This window comes from Andrena cerasifolii, chromosome 12 (genome assembly GCF_050908995.1).
Source record: "Andrena cerasifolii isolate SP2316 chromosome 12, iyAndCera1_principal, whole genome shotgun sequence".
In the NCBI taxonomy this organism is placed as follows: domain Eukaryota; kingdom Metazoa; phylum Arthropoda; class Insecta; order Hymenoptera; family Andrenidae; genus Andrena; species Andrena cerasifolii.
In genome coordinates this window covers 1292140-1317775 of record NC_135129.1, presented here as the reverse complement: position 1 = coordinate 1317775, position 25636 = coordinate 1292140, and the positions used below count along the sequence as shown (strand labels likewise).

Here is a 25636-nt window from a genome sequence, read left to right as displayed (position 1 = left end):
GCTCCAAACTTTCCTGCAACCACCGCCGTAAACACAAAGAGGCACGGCGTTCAGCGAACAGGCGGCACACGAGTACGTGCAGTCTTCTACGGGGCGCAGCATCCGATGGCATTTCTATCGCGTCGATTAAAGGGCAAAGGGAACAGGTATCCATTCATAAAGCACGTTAAGCGAGGGGAACGTAATAACCTTGATTGCTCCACGAAGCTGTGACATCGGTGCGCTGTGCAGAGATTCATTCACACGCAATCCCAGCCGTGCGACCCCGCCACTTAACAATAGACCGCGGGTCTACCGACAAACCTAACACGCCTGACAGAGGACCGTCGAAAATAATTGCGACCATTCAGTCTCCCCCCCCCCGATGTAGACCGCCCCCCAACCCTCCCCCGTGGGCGTTACGTAATCAACGATTCTTTTTATCATCTCGCTGTTAAAGGAGCATTGCCTGCACTCACCATTTTTTTCGACCGCCTGGTAATCCAAAGCCCGGAGACCCACTCGCGGCGACGTCGGCTATGGAGGCACAGAAAACACGTTACATCGGCTTTGACACACTTCTCGCGATGCTGCGGGGACCGGTCGAGAGTGTCGTTTCTCGGGAGGAACGGTTCCAACGACGCTCCCGTTGGCGCAACACTCGCGAGAGGATCGCGTCCGACGGTCCGCTCAAGCGGGTGACATTCGGCCACAACAAAACAACCGTCTGCCGGCTCGCATTCGCGCAGGCGTCCTTTCACGCGTCCAACCACCCCGAAAGCCCGAGACAGACTGGCCCCTACTACTTTGAAACGCGGCCTGCTTGCGCGGAGCGCCGCCAGGCGGCGGCACGGGTCGGCGCTGCGTAACGGACAATAGGTGGACCCCTCTCGAGCGGACCCCCAATCAGACGCAGCGGCTGCGTGCCGAAATTCTCTTTGAAATATCTATGGGGTGTCTGAGAATTCTACGGTTCTATGGATGTGGAAAGATGATCTCGTATCGAAGCAGAGAGGAACGTTCCAAAGATTAATATTTGAAAAGGGAAATTTGATCGTTGCTTTTGCTGTTTTTTTTTTAGTGGGATTAATTACTTATAAGCATTGTGTTGCGAATGTTATTGTTTATATGTAAACTAAAGTATCAGGATATATTATTACGGGGTATGAATTATTGTGGATTGATATTCCATAATAGATGAAATAAAGAGAAGTGATATGCTATCAAAGATAAATTAACTTAGATCACCCAGTATAATGCGCCTGGTTTTATGGCCTGTCGGCATTCCGAGATTGGCCCCTTCCCCCCCTGAGAAGCGACTGACGTCCAAGTCAATTGTTCTTAAATAATATAAATTGGAGACTAAGAACGTAGCCCAACAGTCTGAGCTCGAACAAACAATTCGTCTTTCGCTCATGCGATCGGGCGCGGCACAATGCGGGAGAAAAAGGAGGAGAATGGATGGGCAGGCTCGATTCATCAAATAATTTATTGTGCTCCTCCGGGGCTCTGCCCTTATTCGTTGGATCGTGGGACTCGATCGTCGGCTCGATCGACGAAACCCCCCGACGGCCAATGGTAGCCTAACCTAAATCGATCGTCGCGTAAATATTTTCTGCACGCGGGACAAATATAGCCACCGGAATGAAACGTGTCAATTCTGATCCACTGGATTTGAATTATGGGCAAGCATGGCGACAGTTAATAGGAGACGATGCCAACATGGCGGTTACAGTTTCCTCGATTTAAATTCTCGATTCAGTGTCTCTACTGTTACATCGCGTTATTCAAAATAGAGGCACTGAAACGATGAACGGAGATGCCCGGCGTTAAAAAAAAGAGAACTTCGCATACCTGTAAATCGGAAGTTCGAACAGCTGCATGACGAAGTTCGCGTTTACCGTTCCACCGTGAAATTTCATATGCACCGTGACTTGTTGTTGTCATCTAATAAGCTCCCCGCCGGACGCATTTCATTATTGTTGAATCGCATTTTCACAGTTAAATCTGGAACAATGTACAACTGTTCGCACAGGACACAATGCACGTAATACCGAAGAGGCATGAGTTGCCCAGTAACTCGAAACAATAACGAGGCAGCCAGCAAACCTTTAAAATCGATGTACCCTAAAATTAAGCCCAGAATAAAAAGATGCATGCTGTGTTTTGAACTTATTTTTTAATGAAAAGCCATCCCTTTCTCGATTATCCTACGAATTACTGGGATACTACCATCACAGAAATAGAATTAGTTATACGAATAAAGGAAATTAAGCAGTAATCAAAGAAACACGTGTAAAATTTACTATTGTACCAGCTCCTTTATAAAAAGTTCAATCGTAGATTGATAAATCGTATTAAAACACGAACTATGATATATAAGATAAGAACACGCATAACCAAAAATTTGAAATCTCCAATGAACGAATTCCTTACGGGAATACTCGCGTATGATGAAACCTAACCAAAGCTTATCGTTCATCATTGCAATCCATGCCAAATATCGTATGTACGTATGTGCATCTATTGACTCATTAATATTAACTACAAAATCCATATTCATCGGAAAAGTAGAGGTCACTTCTAACCGCTCAAAATAAGGATTAATATTCATGACGTATTTCAGACAAACAACTTGCGATTTATCAGCGTGCTTGCAACTTTACAAGAATAGCAAGAAAATCATGTCGTAATTTGCCGATTACCGTCCTTGGGCCATTGCAGTAAAGTGATGCAAGCTACTAATCATATTGGCGTGTATTCTATGCAATAGTTTCGTGCCGCTAGGGCTCGTGGTTGACGTTGAAATCAGCAGCAGCGCAGTGTTGATCTGACATCAAGCGAAATTATCCTTTCGAGGGGAGAAACAGGCCTTTCCCACGACAAATTTCCGTAGAACAATTCTTTAGGTCGCCGCCAGCTCCCACGTCGAAAAAAATGCCGCGCGGTAAGCGCAGAAATTTATTACAGTTCTCGTTTAAGTGGGAAAAAAAAAGAATTCTTATCCGCTGGTCCCCACCACGTTTGACTGATTGAAAAAAAAAACGTAATTTCCGTACGTGTTGACCTCGAGAAATGGATCTGTTTTAAGCGTCGCGTTCTTGCAGGTAAATTTGTCAGTCACAAAGGTCGGAATCGCCACTTCACCAGTCCCGAGGAATTGGAGGAGCAGCGACGCCAGGAGGAAAAAAAACTCCAGTGGAGAGTCAGTATTTTTAGGTTAACGACAGCGCAACGGCTTAGGTATTATTGTTAAGTACGTAACGTCAAATTGTCCATTGACGGTCGAGCTTGAACGCGCGCTACCATTTCGCTGAGATTTCTCTTGGGGGGCACGGTAGTCCGTCGCTGGTGCGAGTATCGTTTACCGAGTACAGAGTGCGTACCTTCGGAGATTGGTTAAGAGCCGGAAGGAACGGGGTAGAGCGGTAGGATGCGATGCGTTTCGTGTCTTCTTTACTTTCGCATTCGTTCTCTCGAAAATGTTGGGTAACCGTTGTATCGCGTAGGGAGTTGGTCCGATGGTATACGCATCGGATGCGTCGTGTCTAAACGCTACAGCGGAGTTTGCTCCTTTCAGAAAAACAAAGGTACAGAGAGTTCCAGCGAGGAGGATGAGGAACCCAAAGCCGCGGCTGGCGCCGAAAGGTCGAAAAAGCTCAGTGGTTCTGAAACAGATAGCGAAAGCGAGTCAGACTCAGAATCTGAGACGGAGGTACCGTAACAGATTCTCCTAGAATCCCTGGTAATTGAGAAACGCCTGACGCTCCGTTTGTTATCCGCAGGGTAAGGCGAAAGGTGTAGAAAACTTAATTCAAGTGGAAAATCCAAATAGGGTACAAAAGAAGGCGAAAAAATTATCACAATTAAATCAGTCCATAGATTCTGCGAAGCCGGAATTATCTCGAAGAGAACGGTAAAATTAATTAATAAAATTGACCGCCTTGTTAAGCCGGCAGGTTCCGGGACTGAATGAGTTCGATGGTTTTTCAGAGAACAACTAGAAAAACAAAGAGCTTACGCAAACTACCAGAAGCTACACGCTGCCGGTAAGACCGACGAAGCTCGCGCGGATCTAGCACGATTAGCCATAATTAAACAGCAACGGGAGGAGGCGGCGAAGAAACGGGAGGCCGAGAAGAAGCAGAAGGAGCTTGCTCATCAAAAGAAAACGGAACTCACGCAGAAAGCGCTCGGCAAAAAACCCTAGACCGTTTGAACTTAAGTCAATTGAAAATGTATTATGTCATTGCTACTACTACATTAAAATCACGAGCAGATCGAAATCTCCTTTGACATTGATACAGACTAAATCTATTCACGCATCTGCAACCGTGCGTTTGATAAAAATGTCCTTATTTGTATAAATACAATTATTATAGTAACTGAACTGCACCCTGCGTTTTTTCCTCCACCTCCCCACTTCGACACATACCGCATCCCCCGTCCCATGCTGTCCATTTACATAATCGAGGAATGAGCGATTGCATTAGAAATATCTACGAAGCGACAGGGAATTTTAATAAACCAGCGAACGGCCGTTACGAACTGAAATTTTTCATCGCCGTTGAAATTAACGGGACGTAATCAATTTCTGGCTGGTAAAGTTCGAGTTCATTTAAAGAGTTCAAAGGTTTGAAACTACTAGCTATAGCACTGCACCGGGAATGAAAGCAAATGGGATAGGAGACGCAGTTGGACGCAGTAGAGCTTCTGCATTCGACCCGACACGATGTGGACGGATGTTGTTTACGTTATATTGCTGTTCCTTTGTGTGGCCGTGGGAGTTTTTTATCAGAAGATCGAAGATCCTCACGTGAAGAAATGGACCTGCACGATCATCGGCTTCGCCTTGGTTATAATCGTTTCTGGGAGTCATCTGCTTCACCCTTTAATCGTTACCCTGATTAACGCGTTTATCATAACCAAGCTCCCACCAAAGTACGATACATTTATAACATATAACTTATTATTATCCCAGCATAAGGATATCACAGGCATGCCCATTAATTTGCCTCATATCTTATCAGTGATGCGTTGCGACATCGTACCAAATTCCGTATAATTCAGACAGAACGTCTTTGCAATGACTGGCAATTTAAGCGAGTGCAATTTACCCAACGAGATCTATTTATTATGCAGATAATATTGATCTTGCCTTGAATACATAAAGAGCATCATTAATTTCAACGCATATTGCACACTGCTCGAGTCGAATGGATGCTAATACGAAAAAAATTTGCCCGCTATATCGAATTACCTATGGTGTCAATTTCGACGTCGAGCGATAATTTCACTATGTCGAAAGACTCGAGCGCTCTGATTTCAAGTTCCTCAAGCATTTCTCACGGCGTGAACGTCGCAATGGGAAAATTATTAATCCATCACGAGCATTTAGTTTTTCCGAGCATCCTCATTGAAGCATGGTTTAGCAGTCAATTTGAACAAGGATTTGTTGAAAGAAAAGTGCGACAAAATTCAGAAATATTGTCATTTTCTTTCTTCCCTTCGAGAAGGAAGTTTAATTAATGCTGTCTTCAAATTATTTTTCACTTACAGAAAATGCCACCTGGCTAGCTTTTTCTTTTCATTCTTCTATCTACTTTTCATACTACGATTAGGGGAATATGTTGGTTTACCAGCACCACCGGGATACACAAACCTGATAGTCATGATATTAATACTGAAACTATCCGGACTAGCTTTTGAAGTGAACTCAGCTGCTAATCCACCATCCGACGATGTGCAGGGGGTCTACTCCGAAGCTATGGCAGATCTTGGATTTATGGATGTGTTTCATTACGCGTACAGTTACATGGGACTCCTAACTGGTAACTCGACGGTGATATAATCAACTGCAACGAGTCTCTATCCCAATTAACCAGAAATTCTTTTCCCACAGGTCCGTACTATCGTTACAGAACGTACTGGGATCATTTGAGCAGGCCATTCGGCAAATACATGGACGTAATGCCACTGACTTTGTACAAACTCAAGCAGACCGTATGCTACATCGTCTTGTTCCTCCTGATGAATCACTTGTACCCGCTGAGAGTAATATCAATCCTTTTCACCGACAGATTAGCGCCAAGCTATTAATTCTAAAGTGTGCTTTTCTAATTCCAGTACATCATAACGGAGGAATTCGGGCAGCGGTCGTTTCTTTACCGACACTTGTACATGTACCCCGCGTTTATTGTTTTCAAGCTGAGAATGTACGTCGGCATGACTCTTGCCGAATGTGCTTGCCAGATGGCTGGCCTTGGGGCGTACCCCGCGCGATGTAGTCCCGCGCAAGGGCTGGGGCCCCGAGATTACAAAACCACCGTGGCTCTGTAAGGGTACACTCGGTTCTTTCTCTCGTCTAGTAACTCGTTGCGTAGCCTGAACGTGTAAATTCTACAGATCCTCCTCGCCAGAGAAATTGAAGGAAGAGGAGTTCAACTTCGAAGCCATACACAATATGGACGTCTGGAAATTAGAAACGTCCATTTCAACCAGAGCCGCGATGAAAGCATGGAACGGTTGCATTCAGTATTGGATGGGTGTATACGTGTATAAAAGATTCCCGTATAAAAGCTTACGAACCATCGCTACTTTAACGCTGTCCGCCGTCTGGCATGGTTGGGCACCTGGCTACTTCTTCTGCATTTGCCAAATCCCCTTATTCTTGCTAAGCGAGGATATATTTCTAAAGATTTACAAGCAGATGAAAGAAGACAGCCTGGTAAGTAGAATTCCCGAGGTCCGCGCGAACTTATCAGCTAGGATTCTAGGTAAATTTCGAACTCTGCTTTTCAGGCTAAGAAAGCGTTGTGGATGTTACTCTGGTATGAGAGGACAACCTGCATGGCATACTTAGGGATGCCGTTCATGTTGCTAGATTTCTACGATTCGATACATTATTACAAAGTCACGTATTGTTCTGGGCATTATATTGCACTTTTATTGTACATAGTCGCTCGCTATTTGCAGCCCCGTATTCTACAGAGCTGCATAGAGGGCAAGGACAAGGATAAATAGCTTGGATGCTTGCGCGAAACATTTAAAGCTGCATGTAAGTTGATATTTTCATCGTTCAAAGCAATTTACGTATTTTTAAGAGAACAAAACAGTCTTCTGAAGTAGTTTAGGTAGCCCTTTTTTTTAAGTACCACGATTTTTACAAGTTGTAGTAACCTTTATTGACCTTAAGTCAATAGTACAGTTAAAGTAGCCGTTAAAAGGATATTAACATACTTTGTATTATCGACTAGTCAATATGATAACGATAAAAAAATATTTCCGACTTAACACCTTAATAACAGATATACAGTAAACATTCGTATTAAACCCGACGAACGGGGCTGGCGTAAGACGCGTTGCGGATACTATTCCGCGCGGCCAATGCCGCGAGTAAGAAAACCCAAGGACCAGCGAGAGGGAACGAAACAGTTGACACGAAGTTGCCGTCTACTCTTTCGTCCTCTATCGCTCGTTCTCGGGTTCTCTCACTCTCGATCGAAGGATTCCATGAAATGGTTGGGGATAGTCACCGGGCGTACTACGCATGGTAAAATCGGGGCTATAACGAGGATTTACTGTATAAAGATAAAAGAACACGAAAAGTAAATTGCTCTCAAATATCCAGAGGGTTTCCACTCTTCCACTTGTAAAAATGAGTAAGAAATAATAAAAAATCTTATTTATTCGATAAGATACTTTTTATTCATCGCCACCCTCCACGTGTCTACAATGATTTATTCCTCTCCATTATTAAAAAAGAAACCAAATCATCCGTAATACTCCACCACTTTTACCTCTAAGGATACTTACTCTATCGACGTTCGACGATACCTGAAAAAAGAGAAACACAGGAAAAGCGAAAGGATCCCATCCTCCCCACCCTCAAACCCTTCAAATCGACTGTAATGTGGCGGCAAGTGTTTCAAGCGATGATTGTAACACGTTAGATCTTTAGACTCTACACGCTGGAAAGACTATTTCTCGCGGTTGTATCAGTGATGTGCAAAATTAATTCGTCTAAAAGTTACCAAAAATCAACCGAGCAAAGTTAAGTTAAAAATCTTAGGAATGGAAGCGACTTTGTCTTTAGACTGGTCAGCGAATTTCATGAAAAGAAACACGATACGTTCGAGAACACCCGATTCTCAAGTAGCAATGATTAGACCGAAGGAATTATCCGTTAAACAATCAACTTTCAAGCCCGTGCAATTTACGAATTTAACCTACATAGCGGAGAATAATGTACGTGCTCGTAATTCTAACGAACCCACACTGCTGCAAGTGATCTCTCTCTCATCAAGAAACACGCGAAGTAACTGGCAGGCGTAACAGTTGAAATGTGAGTCGTTGCTCGCGAGGTCTGGTGATGCTCTCTCTCACGATGCTACCTGCAAACCGGACGGTGGCCGAGACCAGCAACCGCGATGACAGTGGTTGTGCTCTCTGCGTATTTCTCTGCACTCGACCGTGTACCCTTCTGCGATTTTCTGCACGCCGACCCCCCAGAGAGACAGCTCTCGCCCACACGCTTTCTCTCTTTTTCTCGCCCTGATCGACTCGCGAACCTGCTTTCACCAGACCACCAACCGCTCGCTACTGCAAACTGCTTACAGCCCTGCTACTCTCGGCTTACTGCTTACTCTCAGCTACCCCATCATCGGCTACACTCGCCACGCCACCGCCTTTCCACCGCCTGTGGCACCATAAAATTACAACTTAGTTACAACGAATAAACGTATCATATCCGTGTGTGAGGATTTTTCATATTTTTTTTTTTGTCTGTTTGTTTGTTTGTCCTTTCATTTTTGTCGGAGGATATCTCTATCCTTAGACAATATTAAATTACGCTAACCACACCTCGGGTCTCTTAGACACAAACGTAATCATTGATCATACTACTGACCGATTCCTGGAAATATTGCCCTCGATAAAAATCACTAAAGTCCAAAATAGCGTTCTTTTTGTAACTGAGCAACGTTACTTGCGTACATTACAATCGTTTTATTCTTGTATAGTGAGATAGGTCAACGCTGATAATCACGCTACATTAAGTGTTAGAAAATTCTAGAAGGCTATACAAATTGGGAGCACAAGTATCCAAATACAATGAAGATCGTGAAAGTTTGTGAAAGTTAAGAGAAGAGATTTTGTATGGTTTCACACTACATAGAGTTTTCTTTTTATCGTTTCAAGTAACGAGCAATCGTGCAAAGATCGATCTCGGCCAATAGGTTCATAGATAATGCGAATGATTTGTTACATCCCTGGCTGCGTTACCTATTAGCTATACACTTAGCATTTAATCACTGTCTAAGACTATGCGAATAGTTCCGTCTTCTGCATTTTATTACACTTTATTATAAATGGCAAACTTACATAAATAAACCTGTATACTATTACAGAAACGCAGAACTTATTTCTACAGTTCGTTATGTACCACGACTATCAATTCATTTAGCTAGTTCAAGTCAGCCGAGATTTAGTCGTAAATAATAGAAAATTTCAGAGAACCATTTATAGATCTAGCTTTTGAAATTTCATTGAGAATTTTGTACAGAAGTCGGACTCTGTCCACCATATGCGTTTTACATTACCTGCTAATTACCATTACACATCAACACCCCGATGTATTTCCCAGGAATATCTAAATCCACCTTGATCGGTTCAAACGACGTCTTAATGACGATAAACGACTTTCGTAATGGACAGTTTTATCGAAATAAATGCCTCCCTGCTGTTACTTATATATGCCGTACGGCTTAAACTAGTTATAACAAGAATTCAAGAAATTGGAAGAAAAGAACAGACTTCTGTTATTTATAACTCACTTACGACGACAAGTACTAGAAGTTGTGCATACTATAATTCAACGTAAGATAAAAATGTTGTACGATCGAACAACAATCTTTTATTTAATCGCAGAGTGTGCAAAAACCCGAGTGTTCCCTGCTCTATTTCCGAGGTTTTGAAATACCACTTGTCCTTCAAGAGCAAGGACAAGCGAGATAATACAGTGCTGGGCGCACATTTCCAAAGCTGTTATCAAACACGGAATAAGACTCGAATTTAATCATCGGAACAAGCCGCTTTAGTTGCCAGGGCAGCCTCGTTAATTAGCGGGAAGAAGAGTACATTTAGTCCCCCTCCGATCAAAATAAGCATTGCTCGTGATAATGTCACTCAACGGAGTAAAGAACAATTACGAAAACTTTCAAACGAGAATCTTTCGCGAGCCTGTTAAACTCACAGTCTAGATACATTACACTAAAATTAATTTGGGTTCTGTTCCAACCCAAAGAAGTGCGTCGTCATAATTAATATGTAAGTGATAGAAGAAATATGAACGTGCGACAGTGTTGCTCTAGGTATAGAGGGTAATAGAATACCTTTTCATTCTCAAGAAACGATTATTCTGCACTCGCATCACGTGCATCTGTTCGCAGTCGTACTCGCATGGTTCGATTACTTCAGTCCCTGCGGAAGAGAAAGTACACCGTACACACCATTTGCACCCCAACGAGATATCCGGCAAATCCCCAGAAGAATTCCCATAGAATCTACAACTCCGTTCGTCAAACTCACCTCGATTTGGAACGACTGTCTTTTTGCCTGTCCGGAGACTTGCTACGAGAGCGAGACTTCCCACGCGAGCTCTTACTATCGGAACGCGAGCGGCTTCGGCTGCGGCTGTAGGACCTCCTACGATCCCTGTCTCGGCTCCTGGACCTGCTGCGTGACCTTGAGCGGGAGCGTCTTCTATCCCTGCTTCTGCTGCGTGATCTACGAACAGAACCGGGCGATAAGCTTCCCGCGCCTTACGAAACTCGAAACCCCGAAAAACTCCGGGAGTGGTAACTACCTCCCACGACGACGGCTGCCGCGGCTTCGATGTGGAGAAGTCGGTCGGCCGTAACGTGCCATTTGAACTCTGAGCTCCCTGCCATCCAACAGTCTCCCGTCCATCGCATCCAACGCATCTTCCGCGTCCCGTTTATCGTAGAATCTGAAAGCCAGCGAAAATGGATCAAACGAATCCCTACTTCAAGAAACTTACACAAGCAGCGTCAATAATATAACCAACTCGCAGACGCCAGCGTCCGTTGGCATCTGCGGGTTCCTGCTTTCGGAGCATCATGGTGACGTCACGCCGTTATCTTGCGGTACAGAAGACTTGCTAGAAATTCGTGAAATGCGAGGGAGAATTTCGTTTCCGCGTTACCTGACGAATGCGAATCCGCGGCTCTCTCGGGTGAAACGATCCCTGGGTATGTAAATGTCGCCGACCTCGCCACATCTTTCGAACACGCGTCTCAGATCCTCCGGCGTCGTTCTGTAGGTGAGATTGTCCACTTTCAGGGACACCATCCCGTCGATTCGAGGCGGCGGCCTGCCGTAACTCATTTTCCCGTGATTCTCGGCGCTTCTACGGATACGTGAAACAAACACTCGAGCCGGAGAAATCAGTGCCCGATCAAGTAGCACACGTCCGCACGCATCGGAGACAAGATGGCGTGTGACGGAAGAACGAATTCAACGGCGCACCGTAATGGGAAATGACGTGCCGAGTACGCTACTACGGGGATCAAATTACTTTCCCGTGCGAAACGCTTCTTTACCCGGCTTGAAACTAATTTGGTCCGAGCATTCGTTTGAGAAGTGATCACCAGTTGGACGAACAGGGAATGTTTACGTTTCTCCGAGAATTCGGATGAAATAAAACATTGAAAACCGCGCTCCTCTGTTGGATTGCTTCCGCGTAAGTAATATGTTTCGAAGCTAGGTTTGCCTTGATATTTTATTCGAATATTGTGTTTTGTAATTTTCCTTGGTTTAGATAGAATATTCTACACAGGAAAATTAAATGTAGGCCTTTGTATATTCATAGCGAATTCGGTAACTCGCACCGACTCCGCACTGGTGCCAAAGAATGACTTGGATTGGTTGATTCTTATAGAGCTATCTTCCTTTCTATCAGAAACAACCAATCCAAGTCATTTTTTGGCACCAGTGCAGAGTCAGTGCGAGTTACCGAATTCGCTATCAGTTTCGTGTCGCGCGGGATATGAAGTGACTCGAGTAGTCCACTTCCGTTTAATTTTAAATTCAAATTCTCGGTGAATTTTTTGTAGGGAGAACCGGCAGCGTGGAAAGATGGAGGGAAGTTCCTTTTCCGCATTTAACTAGGAAGCTTAAAGTGAGTGATGCTATTGAAAAGAGAATAATAAAATACCACGGCGAGTAACCTAACAAATGAACACACCCGACTTCTCTTTCGGCTTTTCGTACCGGAATAGGTTTTATATAAAAAATTAAATATATACAATATTCGACGCGCCGTTAATGGTAGTAAACATTGATCGCACAACGAGCCGTTAACGCATTATTTTTTCTTTTTTATTTAAGTTTCAATGAAGCTGCATCTGTGGTATCACAACAATGCCCTTGCATAAGATGCCCCCCGAAAAAAATACTCTGTCAACATTCGCTTAAAAATCCTCGGACTCTCTCGATACATGTTTACAGCTTCGATCGTTTTTATTACACGTTATATATATATAAAAAGAAAAAACGAATCGCTGCCAACCGTAGAAAGGGCAAACGCAATTGTTGTACATTTTGGTCCTTTGCCCGCCGATCGCCCTGTGTCTGTTGCGTCGATCGTGTTTGCGCAGGCAGAAACAAATCGAGATCTCCGATATCATTCGCGGCTCTCGGTCTCCGGCTCATCCGAGCTTCATCGTAATATATAAAAAAAGAAGAGAACGAAACTGGGATGCAAACGCGCCAACAACAAACACAGTCCGCGCAAAATACTTTTTGACTTAGGTAGACGGTAGGCGCAAATAAGATAAGAGACATCGAGTGATCGCAAACTATTTCTCCTTCTCTCTCTCTCTCTCTCTCTCTCTCTCTCTCTCTCTCTCTCTCTTTCTCTCTGTCTCTTTGCATTTCGTTTTCTAACTTTTCCGTTTCATTAAAAAATATTCGCCGGCGAGCTCCACTGGCAGAGTCGTAAATTGGAAACACACACTTCCCAACAAATCACATAGCAGCCCAATAAATAGCCCTTAAAATGTCTATAACAAAGTTCCTTCTTGTCGTTACAAACTGATAAAAAATAGAAGAAAATGCTAGGGGAAGATAGATAAAAGGCAGACGGACAAGGAGGTCGGAGAGAAAAAAAGGACACGATTAAAGGTAAAATTTGACGGTTTCTAGTTAGACCCGTAAGTGAATCAGCGTTAGGTACATCTGTCATGGGAGGTTCTGCGTAAATGTGCTTCAGTTATTTATAAATTAAAACGTCCCAACGATTCCACGCGTGGGACCCACGACTCGTTACCAGTACGATATTAAAATATATATAATTTATTTATAATATAAACGTACGTGTATATACAGCGCGTCCCGTGATTCGTGGCGAAACAAACGGAGAGGGTAATTCCTCGTTGAAAAATGAATGGAAAATGCGAATAACGCTTTAATCGTAAGAGACCTTTTTAATAATCCGTCTCAAGATTCGTTGGATACATTTTAAAGTACCTCAACGAATCTTCAGCGAGAATGAAGCTTCTTCAGAAAAATTGTCATTCTATATTTTCGACTCGTCTTTCAGCAAAGAATTCGCCTCCTATCCAACATTCAGCAAAAGAAGCAATGGCCCACGACTTTCGCAGATAAACCTACGAGTCTGGATCAGTGAAAATTCGTCTTCCGCTCCGAAATTCCAGATCCATCGTTCAACAGATTTATATATGGACTCGCGCGTGTAGGTTCCATCTGTGACCGTCGTGGGAGGCCATCGCTGTTTTCGCAGGCTTTTCCCATGAATCACAGGCCACTCGGTACAAAAAACGGAGGCGAAGTGAACTCGGCAGGTCGATCGTACAGGGCAAACGTTCATCGTCATGACGGGAGAAAGAAGTCTGATAGTTCTGAATACTTGAGACCGAGCTTGGACGGCGCGACGTCTCTCGGTTGCCCCGTCGGGGCGGGGGACGTCGCCCCGTTCAAGCCACCGCTTACACACTATTTACTATTCAACAATTCAAAATACTTATAATGATACACACAACCTTGAATAATCTCAACAGCTGCTGGCCTTAGCCCGAACTAACTTATCGCAGATCGTGGATACAAAAGTAATTTCTCTCCGCTATTGCTACGACACGCGTTCCTTATTTTTCATTATCCTCGCAAAACATGCCATCGGTGTTAAGTTAGTTTCCAGCCGATCAAAGCTCTCGCGCAAAAGAACTCCTCGCGTCACAATCATCTCATCGCGACATTATCTCTCTCTTTCTTGCTCCTCCCTTCCTTCCTCCTCCACCTATTCTTCTTTTTTTTTTTTTATCTTTTATCTTTTCCTTCCTTCTGCCCGCTCGGGTTTTCACCATTGTTGTATACAAAATATGTGATCAGGACACTCGCAAAATCATCAGTTGCGACGCGCCGCCCCTGCTCCACGGCAGCCCCCGCGGCAAGGATAGGGCAGAGGAGGCGCGTCGCCACCGCTGCTTCGCAATTAATTTCTCTCGCCTTTCGCACACGATAACACCATCGTTCCGCCTTTAATTTATCCGTTATTAAATATTACGCTCGTTATAAAAATAATACTCAGTCGATTAGTACAGATTTAATACTCGGTGTAAAGAACTGGGGAAGGGGTCTTAGCGCTTTCTTTCCATATTCTTGCGTTTATTGTTTCTCGTACTGTAGCTTGCGTGTCGTCGCAAGCCGCGATACGATCGTGACTTAGGATTTCCACCGAATGCACCCGATGGAGTCGGGAGGGGGAGGAAACGTCCACGGTCAAGCAGACGGACGGAACAATGCTGCGAGTTTATTCACAACGAGCAGGGTGTCGGCGACGACCCCTCTCTCCTATGCATCGATTCGCAAAAACCCCTTCTCTCTGTCGTGTACAATTATGCCTGCTTTTCTCTCTCTATTTTTTTTTTTTGCATTCCCGTCCTCAAGGTTCTCGTATACATTCGTTCGCTGTGGACACCCTTCGGACAGTCTCCGGTGCGAGATGCTTCGCGGCCACGCTCGCTACATCTACAAACAGGCTTCCATCCAGCATAAATCTGCACGTGGTGGCGAAGCACCTCGAATTCGATCCCGATCCGCATTCAGCCCCCGTCGCTCCCGCCGTCCCGTGTCCCGCAGACTAATATTCTTTCTCGCCGGACGATCGGGAGTCGAATTTGACGACGGTGAGAGGCACGGCTCGCAGGACGAAGGAGAGGCGGGCCCGACCCGGGGCCGAAAGCGGAACTTTCCAATCGCGCTCGGATCGAACAGCGGCGGCGAACGATTCGATGGTAATCGTTCACGCGGTTAACAAGCGAATACACTCGGCTAATAATTATTTATATGCACTTGAACGTTCTCTGTTCAACCAAGTGTCCAGGTGAAGGCACCTAAAGCATTGACCGTCCGCGCATCTCGTACCGCGATAACATCGAGTGCGTCGCGATAGAAATATAAAAAAAAAAAAGGAAGAAGAAAGAAAGGGAGGGAAGGATGGAGGGAATGACCATACGCGTCTGTGTTTGATCATGTACGAACTTAATTTGCTTGGGAAAAAAGGGGCCGAGAAAAGAAGAACGAAAAAGAGAGAAAGAATAAAGGAGAGCGTGAAACTCGTATAAAGTACAATGTAGAAACAATAAATTAAGCCAGTCGCTGCCAAATGTCTTACGCAAACGTCGGTGCAAAAAACAGTGAATACAATAAATTACAGTTTAAATAATATTTAGAGATAGGGTCGCTTATGTAAAAATAGACGTACAAAAACAGGGAGAATCGAGGAAGGGGGCGGGGGAGTAAAAGGGTGACGGGTGGGGAGATAACTAAATAATTTAATTAATTAAGTAAGAGAAATCTCGCCGACGGGGATTCTTTTAAGTAGTGTTGGTTAAAACTCTTAACAGCTAAAGTCAAACGCGTAGAATACTGATACATAAAAAAAATCTATAAGAAGCCTCAGCTTTTTCCTTCTTTTTCTTTTTCTCCACCATTTGTGTTAAAACGAACCGTTCGAGTGGCGGTGTTGCAACTAAATCTTACTCAAAGAAGAAAAGGATCATTATCGTTAACGTTTAATCGATCGATATTTTAATAATATAATTAGCAATACTCGATCCTTCGATTCTAGTAATTATAAAAAATATCATCTAGCTTCAGAATTAGTAGAGAGCTCAAACCTATTCTACTTACGCGCCTACGTTGGTAATAATTAATTATTAATAATTAAGAGTAATAATAAAAAATATAAGAATAATAATAGTTATGCCTGCTTGTTGTTCCACAAGCTACCGCGAGCCAAAGTATAACTGAGAAAAGAAAATGCCTAACGAAGTAACTGTCCATTTCATTTCCGTCTATCGATGCCACTCATAAATAAGTTCATTCTCTTCGCGTATGGTACACTTAAAATGGTATGCTACAGAAACGTTCTGTTAACAGAATTTAAAACTGGCTGGTCCGGGGCCCGACAAAGGATCAGGCCCCACGTACTTTGATAAATTCATTATCCATCGATTTCGCTCCCTGTCAAAGAGACGGTACGCCCGAAGCGTCGCATATCTTCCAAGCGTCGACGCAAGCCAAAAGGCTTTGTCAAACATTAGCTGCGATTGGATAAAACATTTAAAATTCATCTCCGAGCACGCGTAATGCTTAAAAGGAAGAGGAGTGTGATGATCGAAATAAATATGTCCCCGTTACGGAAACCTACCCGGATAAAAACGGAATAGGAAATGTGTGCCCTTGGAGAGTCGCTGAAAAGATATGCCACCCTTCGGCCTACTAGTGAAACAGGAATTATATTGAATACGTACTAAATGGAGGGCTCATTCTGACGCGCGAGAGAGATGCTTGGCAACCGGTCACTCGGATCGCACTAGTGGCAAACCTCGTCATCGCTTATGTCTCTTCCTCCAATATACTCGTGTTATTAATGTTGAGATACCACGCTCACAGTGCCCATTCTTGCTTAACGAAGGCGTTCCAGTCGGTTCGAAATGCATTCTTACCTCCTCAACTGAAGCAAGAAACTCCATGAAACATAAATCATACAAATCAATACCAATAGACGACTAACATATTTACAATTTACAGAACGATTGTTCGTTAGAATTACGACAGAAATGAAGAAAAAAGGCACTGATTTGTGGTATCAATCGTACTCGTATAATAATATAGAATAGTATATATGTATATATATATATGTGTGTAATATACATATATATCTATACGAGTGTGTTCATAAGGCTCCTTTGATAATGACTAACACTAAGTTGCTCCTCGAATTGCTGCAGGCAAATTTAAAGGCTCTACAGAAGCAGCGTGCCAAAGAGGTATCACTGACAAGAAGACTCGTGAGAGGGGAAAAACGAAGGAGAAATATGTAAATGTTGTGCATGACGTTGTGACAGAGAAAGATAAAACATTAATTTTTATCGTATGCCCTTAACTATACTCTATGTTACAATAGACTAAATCTATTTTTGGCAAAGTTGTTTAGGTATACAATGTTAGATATAACGATACATGAGTAGATGCACTGGCCATCGTATTATGTGCTATTTAGGATTGCTTAATACCTGTTTATTAACGCATGATCTGTACATTCTGGGGAGAAATAAAAAAAAAATTGATCAGTGATAGCCCTCGGGGGAGAATAGCAGGGCTGGCGTGTTAGTCGACAAGAGAAATCACAGCTTCGCTCGAATATACTGCTGGGGGGGAGGTAACGAATTTTCACCCTCTGCGTCGAATAAAAATGAAGCGGACACGGCTAAAGGAAGAGATTCAGAAGGGGGCTACGAAGAGCTGGCGAGTGCCTGCAGCGACCCGCGGAGCAATAAAATTTGTTACTTTTAACGTCCGGCATACAAATGAATGTTATCTAAGTATTACTTCCTGAAATTCTCGTATGTTTGTTAATTGTCGTCGAGAGAGCACGCCAACGAGTATTGTGTACGACGACAATCTATCCTACGTACCATCGCGTTTCTTATTGCTTTCGGAGTCTTAGCTTATATGGTGGTGCGCTGCTTTGCCTATTAAGTACAAATTATCGATGATTGAGTCGTCGATAGTCGAGAAGCCTTCCCGCGAGACGTAGGGAGAAAGGGGGAAGAGAATACGTAAATGGTAGAAATAGTATTTAAATATGTTTACACCGGCAGTCTCGTGCTTACGTAGAAAAAAAAGAAAACAAAAACAAAGACAAAAAGGGTCCCTACATCGTCTAGATTAAGATCGTACCTGTAAGTAAATAATCTGCACTTACTGCGCGAGATATGAGCTAAAAAAAGGGGGAAGAGAGAAGAGATAAACCGCTGAAAGGCCACTAGATTATGATGATACTGGCATAAACGTAATTTGGCAAAGCTCAAATTACCGAGTACGTGATGGATATCCCCGTAAATATTTGTCACGTCGTGCAAACCGTATTCTGTTCCATTAAATCCTTCCTTTTCCTTTCGCTTCCTCCTTTAAGTCGAGGGCCGTTCCCCGTGCCTCATTAAAGCCGATTAAAAAATACAATCTTTCTTTTTCGCTCACTAGTTAAATTCAGCCGGGTCGTTTTTAGCTTAATATTATTATGCAAGACAACGAGAGTATTATGATTGTTATGTCACTGACAGCTAAAAGCCCGTGGAACAAAACGGTGACATTTCTCCTCACTAATCGTTTAGTGACAAATCTTCCTCCTATTTTCACATCATTTTTTTTTGTCCTTTTTTTCGTTCTAAGCCTCACCCGAACAGCGAAGTCTAGCACCCGCTCTAGACACTTTCACTGGTGACTTCGATTTTCTTACGTCACTAAGAAAAAACAGACAACGACCACCATTTCATCGACGCGAGAAATACGTGCGACACCGAAAGAACAATTTGCGCGTGTATGTACAACGATCGCCCGTCGCTCTCTAGCTGCAAGCGTAGAAAATTTTGTATAAAAATATTCTTCGTAATTCGTGTATATATATGTACATATTTCGAATAACCACGTAATTAATACTGCGTATTTAATATCATCGTTCCTTCGTGCGCTCTGCACCACGGGCTTGGTAGCTCGAGGGAGAATTACATCCCGTTATTCTACCACCACAAATTCTCGAGACCGTGGAAATATAGGGGGTTAAAGTGAGAAAAAGAGAGCTGAAGTTTGGGAGAGAGGGGGTCTTGGGAGGAGAGGGTGGGTGGGGTTGGGATTATGGGCGAGAATTAGTGGCAGGAAGGAGAAGGAGAACAATCTCATCCTCTACACCCTGTCTATCACCGGACAGACTATTTCTGCCTAGAGATTCTTTGTTTTACGTATACCTAGCGAAGAGGTCGTCCTGAAGCTGGCCAAAAGTGTTTCAGTGTGTCTCTTCGGACAACGACGTCGCGACCAGGTTCAGCGGCACGTCCGAGACATTCTCCTCATCTCCCTCCTCTGTCTCCTCTGCCTCCGCGGATAAATGACATTGTTCTCGTCCCTCTGCTTTTACATGCTGCGACAAATCCGGCAATTAGAACTGACGCCGACGCGGGCCGTAAATCGGCGACGGTCGAGCCGCACTCGTATACTTACATGCATCATGTAACTGGGCAAAGGTAGGGAGTAATTAAGTTGAGCGGCGGGTGGTGGCGGATGGGCGCCAGGTAGGCGCGGCGGCGTCAACGCGGCCATCATAAGATGCGGTTGGATTTGCCGTCGCAGAGCCGCCAACATGTCCGCGCTCTCAGCGTCCATCTGTTCCGACTGAGGCGCCATTATCGCGTCTCCTTTTTCTGAAACGGCAGCCGCGACGAGAAGAGACACAGATTAGAATACCGAAACGCTGTGGCGAAACAGAGGATGTGACTGGTATGATTCCCTACTTCTATGCCTCGTCGGTTTCTCGCCTTTGGGTCTACGTCTACGCGTGTGTATCGTGTCCCTTCGCATGGTAACTGGACGGTTCACTCCGTGAAGCTTGTAATAGAGCCCGCAAGCGTTACAAACCATTTCCCCTTTCATGTTCCGTCTCCAAATAGTGGTGGTCATGGTGCCGCAGTTTGTGCACGACATGTCAACTTTCTTCGTCATGTTGCCGCCGTGCTGGTCAAACTGTGGCTTTTGATCCTCCGCCTAGAACAGACGAGAACGGAATATCACCTGAGATAAATCTAGCGTTTCAGAGTTACAGTTTCTCGTAGTATCGTCGGCCGTACCTTCCCTTTAATTTTACTAGACCACGTCGTAAAATCCTGTGCTTGTTCTTCGTTAGGTTCCTGCTGGTAATTAACAATGTCCGGACTCATTGGAGCTTTACTGGGGTAGCTTTGTTTTCTACGACCCTTCGTCTCCTTTCGGCCGATGCTGGCGGGGCTGGACGGATTACTGTCCATGGAAGTACCCTGGGTGCAATAAAAAATCAAATCTGTATTTATGACTGCAACACGACCGGCCCGCGATCGTTTCAGCAAGGATTTCTAATCGACCGGGCCGAAGTGCGAGGCGCGGAGCGTCCGCAGTTGGGAAATTCGGTACGATGTACAGGTATTTTGTCCCGAAGGGCCCGGAAAAGTTGCAGTAATTCCTTGCAGGTACCTGTTATCAGGACAAAAAGCCAATAGAATGGAAAGTGGCACAAAGGATACTGGCAGTCTTGGTTCTTATTATAGGAGAAATTGAAGAATTCCTCGCGCGGAACAAAGCACGCTTTAAAATCTATAGAAACCCCAACTTATCTGAACATCTGTTAACAGCGGGTTGACATGGTGGGCTTAGCGCTTATGGCCTATCACAAAGAGCTTCTCAGTTATCTATTATCTACAAAGCCTACCACGTTCCTTACCTGCAGGCAGATGGGAGCTGAATAGTCCCAAAGGGATCCCTTGACACCCAAGGGTCACCTGACCTGTCCTTTCTATACCTGCAGATCTCTCCTGGTATTTGCATTGAACAAACTGCAAGGACTTCCCATGGAAGAACTTTTATTTGCACGGAGATTCGGGTCAAAAGAGTACGAGCATAAAAGAAAGCTAACGTTTCCCGTTTTTCCATAAATCTCGAAACTCTGCCCGAACTTGTAACTTCGGGGGGGAAAAATTCACATTTTACTGCTCTTTATACACGTTTCGCTAATAGCCGATTCTAATTTTTAACTTGAAAATAGATATTCGGAAGGCCTTATGATTTTTTTAAAACGACTCCAGAGACACTGCCGTAGGAATAGCAATTGAATTTTTGTGAAATTATACGAACCTTATTTTCTATACTCGAGACATTAGTGCGATTTCCCAGTACAGAACAGTCGGGTACGGTACGCTCGATTGTTGTCCCTTGAGTATCCCTGTAGAACCTAATTTGCGGCGACACCCCGTCAGAATCGACAGCAGTGATACCGATTTGTCTGTTGTTGATTAAAGAACGCAGAAGATTAGTTGCCTCCCCAGTAAATCCATTATTAAGTTTGTCACCGTTCGTCCTTGTTATCTCTAAACTCCTGTTGCTACATGAAAAGTAAAAACGCAAGATATGTTTTTCCAGTTCAACGAAAGTGCGGCGCTATGATAATAAGCCGATGCACAGGCAATAGTGAGCACATATTTCTGTAGTTAATGATTTGGTCCGATACCAACTGGGGACAGAGTTATCTTATCTCTCGAAAAAAAGGCACCTGTTGTGGCTGGTCGTTACTTCGGTAATCCGAAACGTAAATATGTGTCGAAGGCAATGAAACGTGTTTGAATATGTTTAATCTAGGTAGACGGTTCTGTTTGAATTTCAAGATTACTCAAATATGTACCCACTGGTCAAATAAGAATAATCAAACAAGGGATGATATGTTACTTTTCGGATGTAGACGAGATTCGTTTGCTACTAAATTCGAAAATTCGTTACTCACTTCGCTAATGCTTGCCACAGCTTTGTTGTTTCTTGGTCGATATTTGTGTCGGAACAATTGCTTTCCGGCGTGTCCATTCTATTCACTGGACTGTGATTAGGGGTACTTGCTTTAGATTCCTCGTAGTTTGTCTCCATTTTCATTCTCTTGTTAATGGTCATGTCGTAACCATTTTCTTCCCCCTCTGTATCCTGCTCGTCCCGATCTTCTATTTCTAATCTGTCTGGATCAGAACTGTTCGAACACGTATCGTCCTCTGGTTCGCACTTAATGTTATCATGCTCGGGCATATCATTCGCGCGCAACTCCAAATGATGCGTTTGCGTCTGAGGTATAACATTTTGATTGATGCTGGCCGGAGAGTTAGGCTCCTCGTGAAACAATGTTTTGTTCAATTGGAGAAATGACTGTAAAGGGCTTAAGTCTGCTACTTTGGCAGTGGAGAAAGACTTCTGAAACAGAACAAATTACTGTTGTTTGTCTAATATTTCCTACAACAATTTTCTACGCAAACGAACACGGGCAAAAACAGCTGAGCAACCTTTTACGACACGCAGAGATAACTTATGGCGCTTATTGGTCTCCGAGGTCTCCTTTAATGCAAACAATCGGATGCACCATTCCGATATCTGTACCTTGCACCTGCTTAGAATTTATTCGCAAGAAATTAATTGAGCGTACGCAACCTTTTTCTTCTATCACAATCGCTATCAAACCGATAAGGTTAAAGTTGACAGCATTAAAGGAAACCTTGAGGCGTCTTACATAATTGTATCAGGGCAGAGAAACGAGCAAATGGTATCCTGCATGTATTACAGACACGTTTCAGATACATGGAATACACATGTGCTGTAACACTCTTATCTACAATCGCACGTTGCACATTCATAGTTGCATCATTGCTCCGAATGAAATGACTACTACTACTGTTCGCGTGCCAAGCTGATTCTTATTTATCGATCAATGAATGATACATCCGGATCGTGTAATGGCTTCTGTCACCAAATTGCCCTGAGCTTTAATTACCATCTAGCAAGAAGCGTTTTAACCAATACCTGATCATCGTGCGATGATAGCTGCTTGGCATAATCCAGGTACTGTTTGAGTATGACATCAGATTTGTGTGAGACTTCACGGAAGTTGTGCAGTACATCCAACTTGTACACGCATCGGTGACAAATGATAGGTGGTAAAGAATCCCCATCTTTCACCTGAATAAAAGTACAAGATCGATTGTACAGTTAAGCTGAACCTACTCCTGTTACAGTAAACAGCCCCGACAGCCCTGGCAATTTACTCTAGAACTGACACGAATAACGATATCTGTTACGCTAGAATCCGAATGAAGCAAATCCCATACAACAGAAACTAAGTGGAACATGATACTGACACTGCCATGGACATTCTCCGCACAGCCAACCAACCACGACCATCTATCAATCGTTTAAACACGATTCCCGGTCTAAAGATAGAGGAAATCTCCGTGAAACCGAGTTCCATCCGTTTCGCGGCAGCGCACGGGATTCGAGTGCACAGTCTCCGGCGATAGGGGCACCGAACGGCAGAGAGGCCGCGGCGCCGAGCAGTGGCAAGAAGTTTTTATTAAAGTAGGTTGGACGGAAGCAGGGAGCTTTCTTCGATCGGGCAGCAGCGGAGTCGCGTGCGGCGCGGAGATCACGGGCCAGCGGACGGCGAAGAATAACACGAAGGGAGCAGACGCGAAATGTGACAGCGGCTCGTGGAATCCGCGTGTGAAACCTGATAACAGGCCGTCTAAATAAGGAGCTGCCTCCCTCCCCCCACCCCCACCCCCGCCGCCCATCGGTCCGCGCGAGAGATCCGCCACAGGCGAGGAGCAGAGCTTATCACTGCCATTTTAAATGCCCCCGTGAGTAGTCGGCTTATCTCGCGGACACATCTCTTGCCAAACTTTCTCCCGTGGCACGCGCATACACACGTACACGCGGCACACGTGCGCGCGCGCGAGCGCCCGCGCGCACACCCTTGAGAGGCAGCCTGCGCGGAACGGAGACGGCGAGCAACGTCCGACAGGGACGGAGCGGCCGAGGCGAAGCGAGAAGGCGTAAGCGAGCGGGCAGGAGGAAGGGAGACGCACTGATAATGCGAGATGCACAGATGGTCGCGTCTGATTTATCGTCGCCTCGGCACGAGGGGACCCGGTGGATACTCTGAGACGGGACTCACCGCGATCGAGAGGCACGCCAGTATCTTGTCGGCGAAGTTCCGCTGGGCGCCCTCCTCCTCGAATATGGACAATTTAACACCGTCCGACGATAAACAAAGGCGACACAGCTCGTAGAACTTGGGCGGTACATCGAACATAATTGTGGGCTCCGGCTACGTTGCGCCTTGCGTAAAGCGCGAGTCATCAAGAGGTAGACTCTTTTCTTGGCCGACGTACTATCTTTCTCCACTGCCACTACGCGTTTAGCGACGAGGAAGGGTACGCGATCACTTATCACAGTCACCGCCGCGGCTCATTGTCAGCGGCACAGTACACACGGCCATACGCTTGCGGGCTGCACATAGACGGGAGACTGCCTCGTCGGCCAAGGTCCCCTCGCCCCGTTTCGCCGGGCCCGCCGCCCGGTGGCGCTGCAGGTCACAGCCCGGCCAACTATCTTCGAATCAAGATAAGTAGGGACCGATATCAAGTGACACTTTCGTATTTTCTTTCTTCTTTTTTTTTCAGTCATTGTTAGTCGATGTCGAATTGATTGTAGATTTGCGTGGAATAAAGCGGGCTTGACTAGTTTCATTGTCCTAGGATAAGAGGAATGAGTAGAGCTAGGGGTGGATTCGAAACTAATTTTTAAATTTTCGAAATTCGTAACTCTCGACATTTGAAGTGCTGATTCTGTTTTGCAAGTGGAATACCTCGCTTTAAGAACCGATGTCAATAACATTTTTGCATAAATCTCTGTAGTTAAAGGAAATATAGAATATACAAATTCTCGAGCCACCCTGCGAACGATTCTTTATTCATTGATTTTAAACATTTTCTTATCTGGGTTTCGAGAGTTTCGAATTCTCGAAAGTTCCTTGGGTTTAGACGCTTCGAGAAACCATCCCTAATTAGAGCGATGTTGTTTAGTATTATAAGTTCGTCTTATTTTAACGACGAATTAAATTGTAATTGCTTCCTTATTATCATTGAACTCACTGTATTCGTTCCTTAGGTAATAAGTAGGTTATTTTATTACCAAGTATGATCCATTATGATTTACGTGGAATATTATCTTACTTGCTACGTGCATTAAAAGTGTGAAACAGGTTTTGGATGTGTTATTATATTTTGCGGCTCTGGGAATAGAGATGCAGTTATATTTGGGATAATTTGTTGCAAGGGAATACTGCAGGCCCAGATTTGAACTATCAAAACTATTAAAACATTGAAATAAATAGAAATAAAGCAGTATTTCAAAATTTCGAAAAGAAGGATGAATAAATAAAATGGAAATAGTGCTTTAAATTTGTATCACAAATTTTATTCGACTCTGATTGTATCGAAATCCTCGAAGCCCATAGATCAAATATCGCGCCATCTTTCACCTGCCATTTTTCTGAATCGTCTAAATTTTTTGTCACACTTGTTATGTAATTAAACTTGCCGAAATACCTCCCCGATACCTGGGAGCACGTAAACGAAATAAAGAAATCCCTTATTCCCATCTGACGCTCCGTCAGTGCCACCGTGATCCTCGAGAACGGTTCAGATCCTTCGATCTTGGT

General features: G+C 44.3%; 5 protein-coding genes across 6 annotated transcripts in view; 2 read left to right on the top strand and 3 right to left on the bottom strand.

Moving 5' to 3' along the window:
• Arl4 (ADP ribosylation factor-like 4) overlaps window positions 1-790 on the bottom strand; it is a 71377-nt gene extending 70587 nt beyond the window's left edge. The window contains exon 1 of the mRNA XM_076824192.1: window positions 459-790. The gene's annotated coding sequence lies outside the window, so the exon portion shown is untranslated. The remainder of the gene's footprint in view (window positions 1-458) is intronic.
• Window positions 791-2667: 1877 nt separating this feature from the next.
• On the top strand, window positions 2668-4369 carry LOC143375261 (28 kDa heat- and acid-stable phosphoprotein). Its single transcript, XM_076824193.1, has 5 exons — window positions 2668-2926; window positions 3087-3184; window positions 3560-3694; window positions 3765-3895; window positions 3973-4369. Exons 1-5 carry the CDS (start codon window positions 2917-2919, stop codon window positions 4187-4189), a joined length of 591 nt encoding a protein of 196 aa, XP_076680308.1. The 5' UTR covers window positions 2668-2916; the 3' UTR covers window positions 4190-4369.
• A 280-nt stretch (window positions 4370-4649) lies between these two features.
• Frj (membrane bound O-acyltransferase domain containing farjavit) lies at window positions 4650-7291 on the top strand. The gene is made up of 6 exons (XM_076824186.1): window positions 4650-4920; window positions 5539-5810; window positions 5882-6033; window positions 6106-6314; window positions 6385-6706; window positions 6781-7291. Exons 1-6 carry the CDS (start codon window positions 4712-4714, stop codon window positions 7000-7002), a joined length of 1386 nt encoding a protein of 461 aa, XP_076680301.1. The 5' UTR covers window positions 4650-4711; the 3' UTR covers window positions 7003-7291.
• Window positions 7292-9319: 2028 nt separating this feature from the next.
• Sc35 (SR family splicing factor SC35) lies at window positions 9320-11514 on the bottom strand. The gene is made up of 4 exons (XM_076824194.1): window positions 11204-11514; window positions 10844-10987; window positions 10567-10764; window positions 9320-10458 (listed from the first exon to the last, which is right to left on the bottom strand). Exons 1-4 carry the CDS (start codon window positions 11383-11385, stop codon window positions 10452-10454), a joined length of 531 nt encoding a protein of 176 aa, XP_076680309.1. The 5' UTR covers window positions 11386-11514; the 3' UTR covers window positions 9320-10451.
• An 842-nt stretch (window positions 11515-12356) lies between these two features.
• On the bottom strand, window positions 12357-24468 carry LOC143375257 (uncharacterized). 2 transcript variants are annotated; one of them, XM_076824185.1, is made up of 8 exons: window positions 24089-24468; window positions 22939-23094; window positions 21884-22335; window positions 21241-21388; window positions 20205-20390; window positions 19872-20121; window positions 19582-19781; window positions 12357-19501 (listed from the first exon to the last, which is right to left on the bottom strand). In XM_076824185.1, the coding sequence occupies exons 1-8, from the start codon at window positions 24224-24226 to the stop codon at window positions 19367-19369; spliced, it is 1665 nt and encodes a 554-aa protein (XP_076680300.1). In that variant the 5' UTR covers window positions 24227-24468; the 3' UTR covers window positions 12357-19366. The 2 variants fall into 2 exon arrangements, with proteins under 2 accessions (XP_076680300.1, XP_076680299.1); XM_076824184.1 differs by having other exon boundaries at window positions 21241-21487; window positions 24089-24465.
• Between the last annotated feature and the right edge of the window lie 1168 nt (window positions 24469-25636).

Bases quoted from the DNA above. Each gene is read 5' to 3' on its own strand.
- LOC143375261 (XM_076824193.1), top strand. The intron at 3,185-3,559 runs GTCAGTATTTTT...TGCTCCTTTCAG, and splicing joins AAAAAAAACTCCAGTGGAGA to AAAAACAAAGGTACAGAGAG. The intron at 3,695-3,764 runs GTACCGTAACAG...TGTTATCCGCAG, and splicing joins ACTCAGAATCTGAGACGGAG to GGTAAGGCGAAAGGTGTAGA.
- Frj (XM_076824186.1), top strand. From the start codon at position 4,712: ATGTGGACGGATGTTGTTTACGTTATATTGCTGTTCCTTTGTGTGGCC. The intron at 4,921-5,538 runs GTACGATACATT...TTTCACTTACAG, and splicing joins ATAACCAAGCTCCCACCAAA to AAAATGCCACCTGGCTAGCT. The intron at 6,707-6,780 runs GTAAGTAGAATT...TCTGCTTTTCAG, and splicing joins AGATGAAAGAAGACAGCCTG to GCTAAGAAAGCGTTGTGGAT.
- LOC143375257 (XM_076824184.1), bottom strand. From the start codon at position 24,226: ATGTTCGATGTACCGCCCAAGTTCTACGAGCTGTGTCGCCTTTGTTTA. The intron at 22,336-22,938 runs GTATTGGTTAAA...GTTCTGTTTCAG, and splicing joins TATCATCGCACGATGATCAG to AAGTCTTTCTCCACTGCCAA. The intron at 19,502-19,581 runs GTAAGTATACGA...GATTTGTCGCAG, and splicing joins TGCCCAGTTACATGATGCAT to CATGTAAAAGCAGAGGGACG.
- Sc35 (XM_076824194.1), bottom strand. From the start codon at position 11,385: ATGAGTTACGGCAGGCCGCCGCCTCGAATCGACGGGATGGTGTCCCTG. The intron at 10,988-11,203 runs GTAACGCGGAAA...GCTGGCTTTCAG, and splicing joins CGCGGATTCGCATTCGTCAG to ATTCTACGATAAACGGGACG. The intron at 10,765-10,843 runs GTAGTTACCACT...TTCTGTTCGTAG, and splicing joins GGCAGCCGTCGTCGTGGGAG to ATCACGCAGCAGAAGCAGGG.